The 13,363-nt window shown below is 51.9% G+C and overlaps 1 protein-coding gene across 3 annotated transcripts; it reads left to right on the top strand.

Moving 5' to 3' along the window:
- The first annotated feature begins 2 nt into the window (after window positions 1-2).
- On the top strand, window positions 3-12,909 carry RINL (Ras and Rab interactor like). 3 transcript variants are annotated; one of them, XM_007996728.3, is made up of 12 exons: window positions 3-243; window positions 1,712-1,800; window positions 2,004-2,163; window positions 4,837-4,939; window positions 7,505-7,577; window positions 7,664-7,728; window positions 8,144-8,293; window positions 8,379-8,801; window positions 9,106-9,423; window positions 9,685-9,816; window positions 9,979-10,142; window positions 10,223-12,909. In XM_007996728.3, the coding sequence occupies exons 2-12, from the start codon at window positions 1,751-1,753 to the stop codon at window positions 10,283-10,285; spliced, it is 1,701 nt and encodes a 566-aa protein (XP_007994919.2). In that variant the 5' UTR covers window positions 3-243; window positions 1,712-1,750; the 3' UTR covers window positions 10,286-12,909. The 3 variants fall into 3 exon arrangements, with proteins under 3 accessions (XP_007994919.2, XP_037847567.2, XP_007994921.2); XM_037991639.2 differs by lacking the exon at window positions 3-243 and having other exon boundaries at window positions 1,709-1,800; window positions 2,086-2,163; XM_007996730.3 differs by lacking the exon at window positions 3-243 and having other exon boundaries at window positions 1,716-1,800; window positions 2,020-2,163.
- Window positions 12,910-13,363: the final 454 nt, after the last annotated feature.

The following is a 13,363-nucleotide window of genomic DNA, read 5'->3' on the forward strand; positions in this document are numbered from 1 at the left end:
ACCAGAAAGTCTCCAGGATCCAGAGTGAGGGGTGACAGGAGGGTCCTCACAGGGGCCCCTCATGGCTCTGACCCCTGGACTTCCAGCCTGCCAGTGTCCCTTCCCCTAAGCCCTAGGAAGGCCTGAGGCCCCAGAAAGAGGGAGGAAAGTTGACTTCAGATACCCCAGCCCCGCCTCTTCCCCCTGCCTGCTCAGCTTCCTCTCTCCACTTCCTGCTACTGCAGGCCTCTCCTCCGAGAACAGGTAGGGCCCCCGGGGACCGAGCATCTGGCATCTTCAGCCCCTGCTGCCTTCCTTTGGTATGAGGCAGCTGCCCTGACCCACCCTGCCATGCACTGCCCACAGCCTCCTCCCCTGCCATGGTACCCAAGCAGGCATCTGCCTCCCTCTCCCCTCCCCTCCCCTCCTTCCTGCTCTTGCCTGGGCAGGGCACCTGCGCCTCCCTCCCCCACCTCCCTCCCTCCTAATAGCACCCTGGGCTTCTGGTCAATGGGACCTAATGTATTTGTTTAGCTGCTTATTATTCATACGCTATACCTGTCCCAAACAAGAATGGCAGGCCCTGAGGGGAGGAGCCTGTCCTGTTCATCGCCCTCTCTCTAGGGCACAGGCACCTAATTCCAGCCTGTATTCAATAAATATTGGATGGATGGAAGGAAGGAAGGAAGGAAGGAAGGAAGGAAGGAAGGAAGGAAGGAAGGAAGGAAGGAAGGAAGGAAGGAAGGATCCTCCCCAGACCCAGGTCTCCTGCTCCTGGGACTGCTGCAGGGACAAGTGCCACCCCAAGTGATAACCTACATAGGACTCTGTACCTGGTTAGGAGCTGGGGCCTGATGGGTGGATGGAGAGAGAGGAACAGATGTGTGATAAAGCAAGATGAGTAAAATATTCATGGTAGAATCTCAGGAGTGGGCATATGGATGTTTCCCGTATGCTTCTTTCAGCTTTTCTCTATGTCTGAAATTTTTCATAATACACACTGGGGAAGAGATTCAGTGGCCCCTCCATGGTGTGGGAAGGGAGGAAGAGGGGTATTACTACCTTTCCGGATATATGGACTGCCTACTGTGGGCCAAGAACTTTTCCAGGCACTGACTGGGTTTTGCCAAGGGCTGGTCCACATTCACACAACTGCCATGGCTGTTAAAATCTTAAAAATATTTCCTACCACTTAGTAAAGAGCTATTGTTTTGAGTCGTCTCCCCACACCACAAGACACACCAGTCTCTCTCCTGGGATCCCCAGATTCCCCACCATCCGGTACTAAAGAATTAACCCCTGCCAGCCAGGCGTGGTGGATCACACTTGTAATCTCAGCACTTTGGGTGGCTGAGATGAGGCGATCATTTGAGGTCAGGAGTTTGAGACCAGCTTGGGTAACATGGCGAAACCTTGTCTCTACTAAAAAATACAAAAATTACCCAGGCGTGGCGGTGCGCGCCTGTAATCCCAACTACTCGGGAGGCTGAGGCACAAGAATCGCTTGAACCCAGGAGGCAGAGGTTACAGTGAGCTGAGATTGTGCCACTGCACTCCAGCCTGGGCAATACAGTGAGACTCCGTCTCAAAAATAAAGAATTAACCCCTGCCACAGCAAGCGGCCTCTGGGGTCCATTCTGACTGGTCAGGGTCTCTGCCATATTGATTGTAAATACCTTGAACATGACCCGGGGGCTGGAGCAGCCTTGAGTCTTACCTTTCTCCCTGCCAGAGGCCAGGTCATGACTCACTGGTTTCCTGCATCCTGAGGATGGCCCAGCCAGAGGACAAGGCACCTGAAGTCCCCACAGAGGGGGAGAGGTGAGGGCTACTGGGGCTGAGGCTATGCCCTCCTTCTGCTACATCTAGAAACCCTTTCCATCCAACACCTCCCTCACTACAGAACCTTGAATCGCATCTCTGAGCCTCTGCCCTGGGCCTGCCCCTTCCTGTACCTTTGACCTCACCTCAATGTCCCACTGTCCACCTCTGACCCCTGACCCCCTGGACACTGTCCATCCCAGGCTGGTCCCACCACAGGTGAAAAAAGCAGACAGGACCCCTCTAGGGGTCCTCAGCACCCTAGAGCCACTTCTTCGCCTGCAGAGAACATCGGGGGTATGGCATGTGCCAGAGCTGGATATCCAGGATGCGGAGGCCCTCGTGGGGCTGTGGCCGATGGGGGTGAGTACTCACAGCTGGGGGCCCGTCCTGACCCCCATGACACCCTAGATTAGGACTCTGCTGGTTACTAGCAACAAACACGACACAAATTGGGCAAACCAAAAAGGCTATTTATTGCCGGGTGTAATGGCTCATGCCTGCAGTCCTAGCTACTCAGGAGGCTGAGGTGGGAGGATCATTTGAGCTCAGGAGGTCAAGGCTGCAGTGAGCTGAGATCATGCCACTGCACTCCAGCCTGGGTGATGGAGCAAGACCCTGTTTTAAAAAAAAAAAAAGCCGGGCGCGGTGGCTCAAGCCTGTAATCCCAGCACTTAGGGAGGCCGAGACGGGCGGATCACGAGGTCAGGAGATCGAGACCATCCTGGCTAACACGGTGAAACCCCGTCTCTACTAAAAATACAAAAAAAAAAAACTAGCCAGGCGAGGTGGCGGGCGCCTGTAGTCCCAGCTACTCCGGAGGCTGAGGCAGGAGAATGGCGTGAACCCGGGAGGCGGAGCTTGCAGTGAGCTGAGATCCGGCCACTGCACTCCAGCCTGGGCTACAGAGCAAGACTCCGTCTCAAAAAAAAAAAAAAAAAAAAAAAAAAAAATGTAGTTTCAAGAAGGTCTGGATGCTGAACTTCAGAACACTTAGAAATTTCTCTTCATCCCATTTCTTGGCTTTGCTTTCAACTGTGGGGAATTTTGGGTATTTGGGACAGAAAATAACAAACACCTGTTCTACAGTGGCTTAAACAAATAGGCATTTATCTTCCTAACATAACCAAAACGGCGGCTGCTGACTTTAGATCAGCAGCTCAGTGACATCAAGGCCAGCATAGCTATAATTCTCTTGGACTTCCCTCACACCTGCCCTGGGGCAGCCCCAGGCCCAAGCACCTGTGTGCATTCCAGGCCGGAAGCACGGAGGCACCACTTGCATCTGTTTACAGGAAAAATAAAGGTTTTCTTTTTTTCTTTCTTTTTTTTTTTTTTAATTTTGAGAGTTTCACTCTCATTGCCCAGGCCGGAGTGCAATGGCATGATCTCGGCTCACTGTAACTTCCGCCTCCAGGGTTCAAGCGATTCTCCTGCCTTAGCCTCCTGAGTAGCTGGGATTACAGGCACCTGCCACAATGCCTGGCTAATTTTTTGTATTTTTAATAGAGATGGGTTTTCACCATATTGGCCAGGCTGGTCTTGAACTCCTGATGTCAGGTAATCTACCAACCTCGGCCTCCCAAAGTGCTGGGATTACAGGTGTGAGCCACTGTGCCTGGCCAAAATAAAGGTTTTCACAACTGATTCAGAAAATATAGACGGCTGGCCGGGTGCGGTGACTCATGCCTGTAATCCCATCACTTTGGGAGGCTGAGGTGGGAGGATCGCTTAAGCCTGGGAGTTCAAGACCAGCCTGGGCAACACAGCAAGGCCCTGTCTCTATTTAAAAAAAAAAAAAAAAAAAAAAAAGGATGGGGCCCAGGTAGCAATATTTTTAAAAATTTTTATTTATGTTTTATTTATTTATTTATTTTTTGAGATGGAGTCTCCCTCTGTCACCCAGGCTGGAGTGCAGCAGCACAATATTGGCTCACTGCAACCTCTGCCTCCCAGGTTCAAGCGATTCTCCAGCCTCAGCCTCCCGAGTAGCTGGGATTATAGGCGCCCGCCATTAACACCGGCTAATTTTTGTATTTTTAGTAGAGACCGGGATTCACCATGTTGGCCGGGGTGGTCTCGAACTCCCGACCTCAGATGATCCACCCGCCTCGGCCTCCCAAAGTGCTGGGATTACAGGCGTGAACCACCATACCTGGCTGTAGCAATATTTTTTAACAGCTCTCTTGGGACGTACACAGCCGGAGCTAAGAACCACCACCTATAGCAATCATAATCCATATATCAGTCATACTCATGGCTGGGTATATTAATGCCATGAACAAGGAATTCTGCAGCAAATGTGGAATAGATTTGAGGGGACAGCAAACAGGGGCCACCACAGCTTCCTCCTCAGGAGGGTATTGTCCTTCCCAGCTCAGAGCTGTCTCCCACCAGTTTAGCAACACCAGTGTAACAGATGAACTCTTTCCAAAAGAGCTCCAGCATGCAGTGGCTCACGCCTATTATCCCAGCACTATAAGAGGCCGAGGAGGGCGGATCACTTGAGGTCAGGAGTTCAAGACTAGCCTGGCCAACGTAGTGAAACCCTGTCTCTGCTAAAAATACAAAAATTAGCCGGGCATGGTGGCAGGCGCTGTGATCCCGGCTTGTTGGGAGGCTGAGGCAGAAGAATCGTTTGAACCCAGGAGGCGGAGTTTGCAGTGGGCAGAGACTATGCCACTGCACTCCAGCCTGGGCAACAGAGCAAGACTCCGTCTCAAAAACAGAAAGAAAAAAGAAAAAAAAAAATCCTGTGGAAGATGTCCACTGGCTGAGCTTGAGTCACGTGCCCGTCCCTGAACCAAACAGTGGACCGAGAGCACCGTCATCCTATTGGCTAGATCAGGTCATGGGTCCACCCTCGGGGCTTGGGGGAAGTCAGCCCCATCCACATGGACTGACAGTAGGGAAAGTGTTCCCCTAAAGGAAATTTGGGGTGTGGAACCCAAAATAAGGGAAATGGATGCTAGTCAGGCAAAAGTAACAGACATCTGTGCACACCTTTGTCACGCCGGCCTTTATCTCTATCCCCAGAGTTTCTTGGTCATAGGACATGACCCCAGCCAGGTCCTGGTGCTGAGGACAGGACTGTTACCAGGAGAAGTCAATAGCTACCAGATCCAGAAGATTGCCAGAGGTAAGGCACCTCCCCTGAGTCTCCAGCCCACAGTCAATTGATCACTAAGAACTGTCAGCTGGATCGGCGCGGTGGCTCACGCTTGTAATCCCAACACTTTGGAAGGTCACAGCGGATGGATCGCCTGAGGCCAGGATTTTGAGACCAGCCTGGCCAACACAGCAAAACCCCCGTCTCTACAAAAAATACAAAAATTAGCCGAGCTTGGTGACGCGCGACTGTAATCCCAGTTACTTGGGAGGCTGAGGCACGAGAATAGCTTGAACCCAGGAGGCGGAGGTTGCCACGAGCCAAGATCACACCACTGCCCTCCAGCCTTGGCAACAGAGGGAAACCCTGTCAAAACACAAAACAAAACAAAAATACCTGTCAGCTTAGCTTCCAAAATAACTGATGAATATTTCTAATCCTATCTCCCTTTCCTTCCCGCAATCCATTCTGAGCCCAAGATATTTTTCAATATTAATTAGATGTTATACACCCCTGCCCCAAATCCTGCAAAGAACATGCAACACCCTTAGATACAAATGCAAACTCCTTGTCATGATCTATAAGGTGCTGTGTGATATAGTTCCTGCCTGTCTCTCCATCTGTTACCCTTTATTCACTCTACCCAAGGCACACTGTTCCCCTCTGTGAGCCACCGTGCCCGGCCAAAATAAAGGTTTTCACAACTGATTCAGAAAATATAGATGGCTGGCCGGGTGCGGTGACTCATGCCTGTAATCCCATCACTTTGGGAGGCTGAGGTGGGAGGATTGCTTAAGCCTAGGAGTTCAAGACCAGCCTGGGCAACACAGCAAGACCCTGTCTCTATTTAAAAAAAAAAAAAAAAAAAGGATGGGGCCCAGGTAGCAATATTTTTTTAAATTTTTATTTATGTTTTATTTATTTATTTATTTATTTTTTGAGATGGAGTCTCCCTCTGTCACCCAGGCTGGAATGCAGCAGCACAATATTGGCTCACTGCAACTTCTGCCTCCCAAGTTCACGCCATTCTCCTGCCTCAGCCTCCTGAGTAGCTTGGACTACAGGCGCCCGCCACCGCACCCAGCTAATTTTTTTTTTTTTTTCTGTATTTTTAGTAGAGACAGGGTTTCACCGTGGTCTCAATCTCCTGACCTTGTGATCCGCCCACCTTGGCCTCCCAAAGTGCTGAGATTACAGGCGTGAGCCACCGCGCCCGGCCCTCTGTGTGTCTTTAGCATGCTAAGTGTGTTCCAGCTTCAGGACCTCTGCTTGGGTTCTTCCTGTATGAATGCTTTCCCTGAAGGGGCTGGTTTAGTCTCCATCCTCCAGGCCTCTGCAGAAATGTAACCTTTCTTGATCATCATAGTTAAAAGATGGTCCCTTGGTCACTTTTTCTTTTTCTTTTTTTAGACAGAGTCTCACTCTGTCGCTCAGGCTGGAGTGCAGTGGCCCAATCTCCACTCATTGCCACCTCTACCTCCCAGGTTCAAGCAATTCTCATGCCTCAGCCTCCCAAGTAGCTGGGATTACAGGTGCACACCACCACACATGACTAATTTTTTGGTTTATTTTTATTTTTATTTATTTATTTTTTATCATACTTTAAGTTCTGGGATACATGTGCAGAACGTGCAGGTTTGTTACATAGGTATACAGGTACCATGGTGGTTTGCTGCACCCATCAACCCATCATCTACATTAGGTATTTCTCCTAATGTTATCCCTCCCCTAGGCTGCCACCCCCTGATTTTTTGTATTTTTAATAGAGATGGGTTTTGCCATGTTGGCCAGGCTGGTCTTGAACTCCTGACCTCAAGTGATCCACCCACCTCAGCCTCCCAAAGTGATGGGATTACAGGCATGAGTCACCACACCTGGCCTCCTGGTCACTTTTAATCACTCCATTTCCTTCATAGCACTCAATACAATATCCACTTTGTTTACTCATTTTTTAACATTTTGTTTATTTATTTATTTATTGAGATAGAGTCTCACTTTTGTCACCCAGACTGGAGTGTAATAGCTCAATCTCAGCTCACTTCAACCTCCACTTCCTGGGTTCAAGCGATTCTCCTGCCTCAGGCTCCCAAGTATCTGGGATTACAGGCGCCTACCACCATGTCCGGCTAATTTTTGTATTTTTAGTAGAGACGGGGTTTCACCATGTTGGCCAGGCTGGTCTCGAACTCCTGACCTCAGGTGATCCGCCCACCTCGGCTTCCCCAAGTGTTGGAATTACAGGTGTGAGCCACCGTGCCCCGACTGTTTACTCATTTATATTCTGCCTTTTCCCCCTCTGCCCCCCACTAGAAGGTAAGCTACAGGAAGGCAGTGAACTTGTCTGTCTTTTGATAACTGTATCTCCAGTGCCTGGAAATGACTAAGGGCTCAGTAAATGTTTGTCTAATGAATGAATCCTTGTTGGTGGCATAAGTGGTATGCAAGAGTAAAGATGGGGACTCCAAGGAGTGGGAACTTCCCTGTTCTGAAGGTCCCTGGGGGGATTCTGAAGGAATGGGGGAGCAAGAGCGTCCCAGGGGACAGAAGACTGCCACCACTCAAGTTTACTTTCTTCTTCTTCCTCCCCCACCCCAGGTGTGTCCCTGGAATCCTCCAACCTCTGCATGCCAGACCTACTCCATCTCCTGGCCTTTCTATCAGCTAGCAGGTACACGTCACCCATCTGAAGCACTAAGGGGGACCCTTCCCTAAGACACCCCACTGACACTGGGGCTCCCACCTCTCTATTCTCAGGGACATTCTGCCCAGAACCCTGCTCTTGCCCCCTCCCACTCTAGGGCCCAGAGATGAACACACAGGTGAGGCATGATTCTCTAAAGAGGGCACAGCCAACCTGCCAATTTCCTTGCTCCAAGGGAATGAATGGGGCTTTGGGGCCCAGACTACTGGGTTTGAGGGGAATATAGAACTGGGGGCTAGAGAGAGCTGGGGGTCTGGAGTTTTTAGTCCCAGAGGGAAGAGGGGATGGGGGCCTGTATTCCTAGGTCCTAACAGAGGAGAGGATTGGAGGTGGAAGGAACTGGGGGGACCAGATTCCTGGGTCTAAGTGAGAAGGGGACTGGGGACCTAGACTTCTGGGTGTGACTGAGGAGGGGCCAGGAGCTAAGCCTCAGCACCTCCAGCAGTGAAGCCGGGAAGTCTCCTGGTGACTTGAAAGGACCAGAGTTGGTCCCTTGAATACCTAGGACACCTTCTCACTTCTGCTGGCCTCAGATCCTCTGCAGATTGGCAGGGTCCAACAGGACACCCCAGGGAAGGTGCTTTGCATTGTGAACCAGCTCTACCTGGAGACCCACAGAGGCTGGGGGAGGGAGCAGACCCCTCAAGAAACAGAGTCAGAGGCTGCGCAGAGACATGATCCAGGTTAGCTGGGCAGGGCCCTGGACCTCTGAGGGAGGAGGGAGCTGCTGCCCTGTTCTAGGGGACCGAACCCCCTCCTCACTTCCAGCCCCCAGGAACCCTGCACCTCACGGGGTCTCCTGGGTAAAAGGCCCGCTCAGCCCGGAAGTGAACCATCCTGAGCCGGCTCTCGCCAGCCTCCTGGAGGAGGAGGAAGAAGACCCTGAAAGAAGGGAAGAAGGAAGGGAGGACGACCCTGAAGAGGAAGGCCCCGAGGAAGTGCTCACCATTCACATCCAGTCTCTGGTCAGGGCCCGGAGCAGCTACGTGGCCAGGCAGTACCGAAGCCTTCGGGTGCGCATCGCCTCAGATTCTGGGGGTCCCCACGGGTCTGGGGACCCGGCGACGGAGCTGCTTCAGGATGTGCGGCACCTCCTTACTGACCTCCAGGATCACCTGGCAAAGGACTCCTACATCAGGGCTGTCTTTGGGAGCAGGGGTCCTGGGGTCCCCAAGAAGGACGAGGATCCAGGTAATGGGAGGACAGGAAGGGAGCCCCCACGGGTTGTAGTGTGCAACTTCGTCCTCTCCATCGGCGCACAGACGTTTCCTTCTGCACCCACACGCCCTTCCTACGCATCCCACGCCTTCTATCGCCCACATGTACGCGCAAGTTCACACCCAGGCTCACTCTCCACACGTGTTCACGTCCATGTCTGCACTCACGGGGGACCATAGCTAGGCAGGGGTGGCGGTGTGCCAGGGTGAGTGGATTGCGTAGGTGGGCGTGGGGCAACTTGGCAGCCCTGTGCTCACCCGTTCCCCACCCCCCGCAGGCCCGGCGCTGGAGATGGCCGTGTGCCAGGCGGTGTTGGCGCCCCTGAAGCCGGCCCTGTGGACGCGACTCCGCACACTCCGAGCACCAGAGCTGCGACTGCTGCGGCGGCGACAAACAGCCCTGCGGGCGGGGGCGGGGCCTCCGGGAGCACAGGGGGCGGGGCCGGAGGGGCAGAGCCCCGCCCCCGCCTTGCGGAGTCGCATCCACGAGCGCCTTGTGCATCTGCACGCTGCCTGCGCCCCGCGCCGCAAGGTGGCGCTTCTGTTGGAGGTGTGCAGAGATGTCTACACGGGCTTGGCTCGGGGCGAGAACCAAGGTAAGGGAGGGGTCAACATCTAGCGTGGTGGGGAGCACCTTGAGGGTTGGGGGAACCAGGCAGGAAGCGAGTATGCAGGCGCACTTCTAGAGAGAGGGCAGCACTGGTGGGAGTCGTCTACGCGGTCCTGGGGATTCTGGTAGGAGGCGCTGTCATGCCCAACAAGGTGGAGGAGCAGCCAGCCCTCACGGTCCTGGGGATCATATGGAAGGTGTCTGCGCGCCCCCATCCATCTCAGGACCTTTCCTCGGGCTTTCCCAGATCCCTTGGGGGCCGACGCCTTCCTGCCGGCGCTGACTGAGGAACTCATCTGGAGCCCGGATATTGGGGAGACGCAGCTGGACGTGGAGTTTCTTATGGAGCTCTTAGATCCAGACGAGCTGCGGGGAGAGGGTGAGCCCCCAACTCCAGAATGCTGGAACCCAACGATCCAGTACCTCTGGGATCCCAAACAGCCTCCCCCCGCAGCAGGAGGAACGGCAGGCAAACTGTAGGGGTATTTGAGACGACCAGGGAAGCCTAGAGGGCCGAGTTGACCTCCCTTTCTGTCCCCAGCTGGGTACTACCTGACCACGTGGTTTGGGGCGCTGCACCACATTGCGCACTACCAGCCCGAAACAGACCGCGCTCCCCGGGGGCTCAGCTCCGAGGCCCGCGCCTCCCTGCACCAGTGGCACCGCAGGCGGACTCTGCACAGAAAGGATCATCCCAGAGCTCAGGTGACTGCCCATCTGGCTGCGAGTAGAAGGGAGGGTGAGACCTGATGCCCTTCTGACCCAGCTCCCACCTCTCCCCACAGGCCAGCCTGCCCTTTAAGGAGCCATGGGCAGAAGAGACTGTGCCAGGGACCAATGACGATTAGGGGTTTCACACCGCTCTGCACACCCCTCCGTTCATGCCTGTAATCCCAACATTTTGGGAGGCCAAGGTGGGAGGATCGCTTGAGCCCAGGAGTTTGAGACCAGCCTGGGCAAAATAGTGGGACCCCCCAACTCTACCAAAAGAATAAACAAAAATTAGCAGGGCGTGGTGGTGTACTCCTGTGGTACCAGCTACTCAGGAGGCTTTGCAGTTTTAGACAGGGGTATCAGAGAAAGCCTCACTGAGGTGACATCTGCAGAAAGGCCTGAAGGAGGGGAGGGGAGGAGCAGAATGGATATTAGGAAGAGCATTCCGGAAGCAGGATGAGCCAGTGCAAAGGCCCAGTGGAAGGCTGTTCCCTTTTCCTGGGACCCCTCCCTCCTCCTTGCTGCTCCTAAACCACATGGGTCAGGAGTCTGGACTGACCCAGGTACATCTGGCATCTTGCTTGAGGAACAGGGGGTTTTGTTTTGTTTTGAAAGAAGGTCTCTCTATCTGTTACCCAGGCTGGAGTGCAGTGGCATGATCTCAGCTCACTGCAGCCTTAACCTCTTGGCTCCAGCAATCCCCCTGCCTCTGCCTACCAAGTAGCTGAGAGTACAGGCACCTACCACCATACCTGTCTAATTTTTAAAATTTTTTATAAAGATGGGGTCTCTCTTTGTTGCCAGGCTGGTCTCAAATTCCTACTCTCAAGCAATCCTCCCACCTCGGCCTCCCGAAGTGCTGAGATTATAGGCGTGAGCCACCGTGCCCAGTCCTGATAGTTTTTCCCAAAGAATGTATCACTCGCTAACATACCATATATTTATTTATTTCATTGTTCATAGTAACTACAATTTTAAAAAGTAAAAAAGAAAAACAAGTGGCCGGGTGCAGTGGTTCACGCCTGTAATCCCAGCACTTTGGGAAGCCGAGGCGGGCAGATCGCGAGGTCAGGAGATCGAGACCATCCTGGCTAACACGGTGAAACCCCGTCTCTACGAAAAATACAAAAAATTAGCCGGGCGTGGTGGCAGACGCCTGTAGTCCCAGCTACTCAGGAGGCTGTGAGGCAGGAGAATGGCGTGAACCCAGGAGGCGGAGCTTGCAGTGAGCCGAGATTGCGCCACTGCACTCCAGCCTGGGCAACAGAGTGAGATTCCATCTCAAAAAAAAAAAAAAAAAACAAGTAAGGCCGGGCGCAGTGGCTCACACCTGTAAACCCAGCACTTTGGGAGGCCGAGGCAGGCAGATCACCTGAGGTCAGGAGTTCGAAACCAGCCTGACAAACACGGAAAAACCCTGTCTCTACTAAAAATACAAACTTAGCCGGGTGTGGTGGCTCATACCTTAATCCCAGATACTCGGGAGGCTAAGGCAGGAGAATCGCTTGAACCCAGGAGGCAGAGGTTGTGGTGAGCCGAAAGTCCACCATTGCACTCCAGCCTGGGCAACAAGAGTGAAACTCCATCTCAAAAAAAAAAAAAAAAAAAAAAAAAAAGTGAAGTTAACATTAATAATAATATATTTGATTTAACACAATGTATCCCAAATATTATCACTTCAACATGTATCCATCTTAAAAAGTTACTGAGATATTTAAACCTTTGTATGTTTGTGTGTGTGCATGCTAAAGCTTTGAAATTTACTGTGCATTTTGCACTTAATCACATGACAGTTTGGACTAGTCACATTTCAAGTGCGCACTAGCTACATGAGGTTTCTAGCTACCATTTTGGACAGCACAGCCTTGCTCAAGGAGTTTGGGGATCTCTGTTTTGTTTACAGCTGCATCTTCCTGAGTGCCTAGACCAGTGCCTGGTACACAGTTCAATAAATACTTGCTGGATGGGCCAGGGGTGGTGGTTCACGCCTATAATCCCAGCACTTTGGGAGGCTGAGGCAGGCGGATCACGAGGCCAGGAGATCGAGACTATCCTGGCTAACACGGTGAAACCCCGTCTTTACTAAAAATACAGAAATTAGCAGGGTGTGGTGGCGGGCGCCTGTAGTTCCAGCTACTCGGGAGACTGAGGCAGGAGAATGGCGTGAACCCGGGAGGCAGAGCTTATAGTGAGCCAAGATGGTGCCACTGCACTTCAGCCTGGGTGACAGAGTGAGACTCTGTCACACACACACACACACAAAAAAATTGGCCAGGCATGGTGGTGAGCCCTTGTGGTCCCAACTACTTAAGAGGCAGAGACAGAAGGATCACTTGAGCCTAAGAAGTCGAAGTTGAGGCTGCAATGAGCTGTGTTCATGCCACTGCACTCCAGCCTGGGTGACAGAGCAAGACCCTGTTTCCAAAAAATAGAAGAAAATACAATAAAATGATATAAAATTCAAGTTGAGCACAGTGGCACCTGCCTGACCTGACATTCGAGATAGCTATATCTATATGTATGTAGATAGATAATGTACAAAAATAATAATTTATATATAAATTAAAATATTTATTAATTTATAATCATTATATAATAATTATATTTATAAAATAACATAAATATAAAATGATAATATAGTATAATGATTTTATATATAACATTTTTTGATTTGTAAATAAATTGGACAGGCTCCAAACCACAATAGGTTCAGAGAGGCTCCTGATGTTGGCTTTTTTTTTTTCTTTTTTTTTTTTTTTTTTTTTTTTTTTGAGACGGAGTCTCGCTTTGTCGCCCAGGCTGGAGTGCAGTGGCGCGATCTCGGCTCACTGCAAGCTCCGCCTCCCGGGTTCCCGCCATTCTCCGGCCTCAGCCTCCGAGTAGCTGGGACTACAGGCGCCCGCCACCTCGCCCGGCTAATTTTTTGTATTTCTTAGTAGAGATGGGGTTTCACCATGTTAGCCAGGATGATCTCGATCTCCTGACCTCGTGATCCGCCCGTCTCGGCCTCCCAAAGTGCTGGGATTACAGGCTTGAGCCACCGCGCCCGGCGGCTTTTTTTTTTTCTTACCTCGCATCTGTAGCAGCTGGACTGACCCTGTCTGTTTGAAGAGCCCTGGCCAGTTGTCCTGTGGACAGTACCAGTTTCTGGCCTTGTCTGCTGCTTCCTCATGATTAAAATCTGGTCTTGCAGCTGTGGGGAAGAATACTCC

The sequence above is a fragment of the Chlorocebus sabaeus genome, chromosome 6, assembly GCF_047675955.1.
Source record: "Chlorocebus sabaeus isolate Y175 chromosome 6, mChlSab1.0.hap1, whole genome shotgun sequence".
NCBI lineage: Eukaryota > Metazoa > Chordata > Mammalia > Primates > Cercopithecidae > Chlorocebus > Chlorocebus sabaeus.

What these genes read in the sequence shown, in the direction of transcription:
- RINL (XM_007996728.3), top strand. Translation starts at nt 1,751, where the DNA reads ATGGCCCAGCCAGAGGACAAGGCACCTGAAGTCCCCACAGAGGGGGAG. An exon ending in GCCCAGAGATGAACACACAG is followed by an intron (nt 7,729 to 8,143) that starts GTGAGGCATGAT and finishes TGCTGGCCTCAG; the next exon opens with ATCCTCTGCAGATTGGCAGG. An exon ending in AGGATCATCCCAGAGCTCAG is followed by an intron (nt 10,143 to 10,222) that starts GTGACTGCCCAT and finishes CTCTCCCCACAG; the next exon opens with GCCAGCCTGCCCTTTAAGGA.